Source organism: Miscanthus floridulus, chromosome 13 (genome assembly GCF_019320115.1).
Source record: "Miscanthus floridulus cultivar M001 chromosome 13, ASM1932011v1, whole genome shotgun sequence".
Classification (NCBI taxonomy): Eukaryota; Viridiplantae; Streptophyta; class Magnoliopsida; order Poales; family Poaceae; genus Miscanthus; species Miscanthus floridulus.
The window spans coordinates 6735036-6742744 of NC_089592.1; the positions used below are offsets into that span (position 1 = coordinate 6735036).

The window sequence follows — 7709 nt, forward strand, 5'->3', positions numbered from 1 at the left end:
TACGACCCCGAGCCCAAGGTGAAATGAACCACCCCTCCCCCCCTCCATCTTGTGTTTTCCCTGGATGCGACATGTATTAGGGTTTGGTAGCTGATGATGTTTTTTATTTTTTGGTACCTGATGCTGCTGCTGCTTTGGTTCTGTTATGGTTTGGTACCTGATAAGCTACGGTTTGTTACTATTTTATGAGATGTGGTCGATGATGTGGTCCTTTTTGTGCAATGGGAGGCATCAATACATGATGCAGCCGTGCTATTTCCTTATTCATTCATTTCATGAGCATGTTGATGCCTAGCAGGGTCTAATGATCTGTATTCCTGTTTCAATTTTACATGGTTGTAGATAGATCCCTCGTTGAGCCGTGAGATGCTGTGTAGGCAGGCCGCTGCTTTGACTGTTGTTATGGTTTCCTTTGTATCCACTAGGCTAAAAAGAAAAAACCCTGAACCTGATACACCCCAGCCTGACCTTGCAGCACTTGCACTTATTAGGGATGTAAATGAGCAGCACAGACTGAGGACAATGCACATGATTTACCACTCCACTGATACAGAGTGTATATCCATGATTAGGATGAAGAGAGCTCCTTTTTTTGAGTTAGTCAAAATGTTTAGAGAGAGGAGCTTGGTCACTGATAGGGATGGGGTCTCAGTAGAGGAGCAGGTAGCCATGTTCTTGCATGTTGTAGGGCACAACCAAAGATTCAGAGTTGTCCACCATTCCTTTAGGAGGTCCATTCAAACAGTACACAAACACTTCCACCAGGTTTTGTATGCTGTTGGTGAGTTTAGGAATGAAATGATCAAGGCACCTAGCACTTCCACTCACCCAAAGATCCTTGGAAGCCACAGATGGAATCCATATTTCAAGGTCAATGTTTACCTTCGATTCATAAATTGAATAGCACATGGTCCAATAACTTACACATATATTTTAGGACTGCATTGGCTTCATAGATGGCACATATTTCCTAGCTAGGGTGCCAAGGCGCATCCAACAAGTTTTCAGGGGTAGGAAAAAGAACCCCACTCAAAATATCATGGTAGCTGTGAATTATGATCTTCTATTCACTTATGTCCTTGCTGGATGGGAGGGTTCTGCCCATGATGCAACTGTCTTGGCAGATGCCATTACTAGGGAAGATGGGTTCACTGTGCCAGAAGGTAATTGCACAAAACACAATGAAAATTCCATTGCCTAACCAATGCCACACACTCTCACAGTAGATGTCCAATTGTAGGTAAATTCTACTTGGTAGATGTTGGGTATGCATGCAAGCCTGGCTTCCTACCACCTTACAGGGGAGTCAGGTACCATTTGTCTAAGTATGGGAGCAAGAACAGACCCACCAATACCAGGGAGCTCTTCAACCTAAGGCACTCATCACTAAGAGTGACTGTTGAGAGGGCTATAGGTGCACTGAAGCTCAGGTTTAGGATCTTGGACAACAAGCCCTTCCACAAGTACAGGACACAAGTCAAGCTTGTAGTTGCCTGTGCCATTTTACACAACTGGATCCTAGGCTTTGGCATTGATGAAGTAGTGCCTCATGAGGATGGTTTTACTGGCTCCCCACCTGAACCACTTGACTTGCCTCCTGGACATCTGGACCGAGACTCCATTGACATGTCTGCAATGAGGGATGCCATCTGTGATGCTATGTGGTCTGGAAGGGGAAATAATAGGATTTGATGTGCCATGTAATTTGTTCTTGAATTCAGTTTGTGTACCCTGCTATGGAACTCATGTTTGTGTGATGATGATGTAATAATTAGATGGACAAGGCTAAGACCACTGATTTGTCACTTAATTCTATGGTTTATTGATTCAGTATTTGGTTTCTTGTTTCATTCTGTTCTTTCTGTGATTGTTGCATTATGTTTATCTAACTGTGTCATGCTGTTATCTATTCTTATTCGTGCACACCAGTACTAGAATGGCTTCAGTCCTAGGTGCTGGTTAGGGAGGGTTTGTGGCAGCTTCTGATGTCCTTGAGGAGCTCATAAGTGGTGGGATTGCTGCTCCTGTTGTAGCTGGTGCTAGTGCTAGTGCTGCTGCTCCTGTGGCAGCTGGTATTGGTGCTGGTGCTGCTCTAGTAGCAGTTGATCATGCTAGTGGTGGTGGTGTTAGGGCTATGAGGTGGTCCAGCAACACATCTGGTTTTGTTCTTAGGAGAATGGCTGCTCTGGTCACTGATGGCAGTAGGCCTGATAAGGTCTTCAAGGATAAGGATGTGAATCATGTAGCCAAAGCCCTTAAGGACTGGTATGGGGAGGTTGTCAGCCCTACTCAAGTGTACAACCACTTGAGAAAATGGAGGCAGAAATGGGCTAAGGTGTCCAAACTCAAGGACCTTAGTGGTGCTCTATGGGATGACATCACCCATGCTATCATGCTTGACCATGAGAACTACCTTGGCCACACCAAGGTAGCAATTTGGTTCTATTTCATTGTCCTACATACCTTGTATTTGTACAATTACAAGTCTAAACCTCCATGTGCACCAAACTGTAGGACCATCCTAAAGATGCTGAGTACCTAAACACCCCTATTAGGTTCTACACTGAGATGGAGGCCATATTTGGCAATGCTTTAGCCACTGGTAGGTTTGCACTTGGGTCTAGGGAAGCCTTAGGGCAGAACCAGGCTGACAGTGCTGATGCCAAGGTTGATGGTCCTCCATTGACCCCACTCACTGGTGATAAAGCTCCCACTGCACCTGCAGAGGGTAGCAAGGCCATAGAAGTGCCCTGCTCAGGTGTTGGTGGGAAGAGAAAGAGAGGGAATTTCTCTAAGGAGGAGATACTCATGTTGACCAACATGTCTGATGCTGTCAACAATGTGGCTAATGCTCTTAGGGAGACTAGACCTGCCCATGTTGATGCCAATCTGTACCTTGCTATGATGGAGATGTCTGGCTTCTCTGAGGAGGCCCTTATTGTTGCCTACACCTTTCTCCTGAACAACAAGGCCCAAGGTAGGGGCTTTGTGAACATGACTGATGCCCATAGGACCATTTGGCTGCAGACCTTCTTAGCCAAAAACTACTTCATGTAGCTGCACTACATGATGGTCTGCATGGACAGGAGGGGGTTAACTGTTGAGATGTATAGTTCCTCCACCCCCTCACCCACTCTCTCTTCTTTTGACTACAGCTGGGATTTTGTTTGCTGTAGAGCTTTTGTGCAGTGTAGGTTGATCTTTTAACACATAACCTTTAGTAGATGTATGCCTAGGAGGGTGGCTGACAATAGGCAGCAATTTGGTGCAGGCTATCCATGTGCAAGAACTGTTAAATATTGTATTTTGGCCAATGATGACACAATGGATCAATGCATTAGCTGGCTACATATCATTTTGCTGCCTCTTTTCTGTTTCTGTGAACTTCTTCGTTTGTTGGCTTCAAAACTTGACTAGCGGATGCTACTGTTCTTCTTTACTGACTTTGATTATCCCATGTAACCAGTACCATGAATTGTTAAACTAGCATGTCTGAGGCCAACTATTCCATGTTGAAACTTTGATCTGTTGTTGTAACTGTTATGGAAGAGCAACCTCATTCTCCTTTCATTTATGTCCATTTCTGTTTGTTGTTATGGGCCTGGCTGACCATAGCCAAATGACAAACACTATCTCGGTGTGGCAATTGGTGGTGGTTAGCCTCTTAGTCCGGCTACCTCTTCGATGACAAACATAGCCTCGCCTGAGCCGAGCTCACTGGGTACATAGGCGCAAATAAGAGCTATTGCACCACGGCCTGCCCAGGCCTAGGCTAGTTGGGCTAGCCAGGCCGGCCAGGTATAGGGTCGCAAACGCGCCCCTAGATTTCTTGGAGGAGTTTGAAGAGCTCGTCAAGGATGTAAGCTGGCTTGCCCTGTTTAGGGTTTGAAACGACCCCAATTTCCACGAAGGGAAATCCACAGTGTCGAAGTGTAATAAGACCATTGTAGATCATATTACCCAAATTCCAATCGAACATCACATCCATACAACGATAACATCAGAGTACAAATAGTGCGGAATTACATAAATTATTACATCGCCGCATTGGCGGGATCAAAAGTAGCATTCATTCAGAACAGCTTGTAGATAAGATCACCAAACTTGAGCGTAGGCACGAACCCCTCATCCGTCAAACTCCTCGGAGCTATACTCCTCGGTAGAACCTGTGTGCCAAAATTTATCAATACGATTTGTACTGGCCACTCCCATCCCTATGAGCATTGCTTTGTGGAAATTGGATGAAAGTTGGACAAAGTCAAAGGAACCTATAAAGCTGGGGTTTCCTATGTATTAGCATATCAAGTAAATAATAATAGTTTGTCAAGTTTTAACACCTTTCCCACACACATTCCACTCCGTTCCCTTTTCCAAGCTAGGTTTCGATCCAGAGATCAATATACCATCATCACCACACCATCACCATACCACAATCATACCATCGCTCAGTCGATAGGCCAACTCCATCTCGGCACTATCTCAAGGCCCGTAGCCCCTGGCTATGACTGATACTCTCTCACAGGAGGAGAAAGAATGACTCGTCTCATTATCTAGTTTAAACGAAACCCAGGAAAGGTCCATAGCCGACAAGTCAGTGCATGTATCGATCGATCAACCATACACTCTGTAGAGGTTTTACATAACCACAAGATCCGCCTTCCTCACTGACCGTCGTCAACTGGGCTGATTCTGACCGCTTGCTAGCCTAGGATAATGCCACCCTACCATTCAGCCCTAGTACACCCCATGTCTAGTCTGGGGTGGCTGAAACTGTGAGTCATGAGCCAGGTCCACAAGGTCTCCATGAAGTCTTGGAAGGGTGTGGGGGAATCCCCGCGCCCCGTACCTCCTTACACTGTCCGCTATCAACCTAGCAGTAGTGGCAATATCCTACCAAGTAGTCCGACCGTCCCGCACCATATAGGGCGAGTGGTACGTAAGGCTTCCCGGTGAATCTGAGTACTAGTAAGTCCTTAGGGGTGACCAAGCTAGAATGTCTTCATCAGGGTTTCCATTTACTATGCCACCACAGCACCTCCATCCAGGGCTCCACCCATCACAGGTTCACACCCAGGTCCACCTCATATACCACTTTACCCACCACAGGTATCCATTTCTAGGGGTGTCCAGGTAGCACCCCATGGCAAGACTTGCCCTAGGCTCGTCATATACTCCAACTTGGTCGACACAACCCTCACCCTCCACACACCCAAGTCACACACGCAGCACTCTCCCCATAGTCCAGATAACACCAGTTTCCACCACGCATGTAGTATAAGCGTAGTAGAAGTATAAGCATTGAAATATAGCAGTAAGTGTATGTCTAGCCTAATAGCAGGGTATGCAGGGGTAAGGTTGCGTCAAGGTAAAGGCCATCAAGTAAACATACTACCATGCAAGTCCTAACATAATATGATTATATCAGTAAAGTAAGCAATAGCAGTTCTATATTAGCCATGCGTAATAGGTGCTATGAGATTGGGTGGGATGTGGCACCTTCAGTGTAGTCATCTCCGTTCTCCTCATGATACTCACGGTCCTCGTCCGTCAGGTTTTCCTTCGAGTCTGCATCGTTCGCATTATAGTCGCATTAGCGACGTCTATAGAATAGCACAAAGAGCAATGGAAATTTAAAAGAGCCAAATGCACTCAAACATGGGTTCATTGCGTAGAGCTTGATTTTAGATGAATTTTGGTCCTAGTTTCGTATTTTTTCTGAGGTCGTATGAATTAGTTATGAATTTCTAAAGTTTAATTCATTTCTGAAAATGGAAAAGGCTGAATTAATTCGGGGCTGACACGTGTCACGCTGTGACTGGTCCACATGGCATGATGACATCATCATGACATCCGCATGACGTCATCGTCCCGGTTCTGGTACTGACAGGTGGGGGCCCAGCTGACGTCAGCATGATGTCAGCGTCTGACGTGTGGGTCCAGGGTGTCCGTGTCACTGACATGTGGGGCTAGGTCAACGGTCAATATGGGTCGAGTTCAAACTGGGCCTGAACAGGGCTGGATTTGGGCCGGGCTTGGCCCGCCACGTGGCATGCTGTGGCGCTACCACATCACGGCCTTGGCCTTTACTGGGCTTCGTTTCTAGGCTGTGGGCGTGAGCGCGGCTCATGGTGGACCCAAGTTCACGGTCCATGGACTCAAAGCAGGGTCCATGGTGGACCAAGTCCATTGCCATTTCCCCTCAGCTCAGCTCATGTGCACCAGGTGCAGGGCTGCGCTGCTCAACTCGCCCCTTCTCCTCTGTTTCTTCCACGGTCGTGCTCCCGCCGGTGGCATGCCTCGTCGGCAAGCCCCCGCAATGGCTCAGGCATCCAATTGAGGTGGGGAAAAGCCTCCCCGCGCCATGGCGACTGCAATGGTGGGGTCACGGCAATGGATGGTGCTTCCTAAGTCACTGGTCACGGCGAATGGTGGCTCGAGCACAACCGGCGTGCGGGAATGGCGCGGGTGTAGCGGCATTGGCTGGTTCTGTGGTGCGCGTGGGCGTCACGAAGCTCCAGCGGGCATGTTGGGCAGGTCGAGGGATCCTCCAGGGCCTCCGGTGGCTTTGGCCATGGCGGCGGTCTTCCGATCACGTCAACGGCGTCGGTGTGGGGGCTATGGCCTCGGAGGGGCGTTACAGTGGGGAGTGTAGGCTCCTACGGATCCGTGTGGATGCGGCGAGGGCGTCCAGAGCTTAGGGTAGGACTTTTGGTTTCCAGGTGGCCGGTAGGGTCTTCTCGGCGGCCACGGCGACATGGTGACGACGGCGAGGCACGCGGGTCACTACGGGGCTCCAGCGGGGTGGTCACGGCATGCGCGTGAGTTGCCCGTGGCTTCAGCAAATAGGACGGGCGAGTCAAGGAGGCGCCAGGCACTCCTAGTAGTACTGGCCACGGTGGTTGGTGCTCTGGCCGGTGGTCTGGTGGCTAGCCAAGCTCAGCCATGGAGCCCGGCGTTCGACGGCTAGAGATTGAGGAGGATCAGAGGCGTGCATCCCATCCAATGGCCATGCGTGGTTGCGTGGGTGCGGCGCCAAGGGGACAAGGCCATGCCCCGGGCGTGACCCCCTGGCCCGCCCCTACCACCGCTGTCGGGCGCTGGTCGCGTAGGCGATTGAGGCGTGGGTGAGGAAGACGACACTGTAGATGGGGGTGGCTGACATGCGGGGTCTAGCGGGCAGTGGCTGCGAGCGAGGCAGACGTGTGCACGGGCGTGGGCGACGCGCTGGGCCGGCTCATGGGCCACGCGTGTGCTGGGAAGACGGGAAGGGTTGGCAGGCCGGTTGGGCTAGCTGGCTGGCGCGGGCCGAGCAGGCCGAGGCGGCTTGCGAGGCCTACACCCTTTCTCTTCTTTTTCTATTTTGTTTTTCATTTCTTCTCTTTTGTTTGAATTCGAATTTGGTTCTAGAACTTGAATTCCAAATTGGTGCACCTAATTTATTGGAGTTTTAGGAGATTTTATTTAGCTATTTTGTATAACAAAAATAGGTGTAGTTTTGTTATACAAAAATAGAAATAATTCTCTTTTTAATCTTTTATTCCTTGCTTTGATTAATTAGTTGCTTCATGGTTTATTACTTCAAAGGAGTTGATAAGCATAACATAAAGCAAATAGAATTCCAGATCATAATTTGATTTAACAATATATGCAATACTTTATTTGTTATCATTTAAATAAACACAATTAACAAATGACATGCCATGCTTATG

General features: G+C 48.4%; 2 protein-coding genes across 2 annotated transcripts; both read left to right on the forward strand.

The window, feature by feature from the left end:
• Positions 1-402: 402 nt before the first annotated feature.
• Positions 403-1692, forward strand: LOC136501987 (protein ALP1-like). Its single transcript, XM_066497484.1, has 3 exons — positions 403-870; positions 938-1163; positions 1241-1692. The coding sequence occupies exons 1-3, from the start codon at positions 403-405 to the stop codon at positions 1690-1692; spliced, it is 1146 nt and encodes a 381-aa protein (XP_066353581.1).
• An 83-nt stretch (positions 1693-1775) lies between these two features.
• LOC136499345 (uncharacterized) lies at positions 1776-3057 on the forward strand. Its single transcript, XM_066495034.1, has 3 exons — positions 1776-1817; positions 1964-2428; positions 2515-3057. Exons 1-3 carry the CDS (start codon positions 1776-1778, stop codon positions 3055-3057), a joined length of 1050 nt encoding a protein of 349 aa, XP_066351131.1.
• Positions 3058-7709: the final 4652 nt, after the last annotated feature.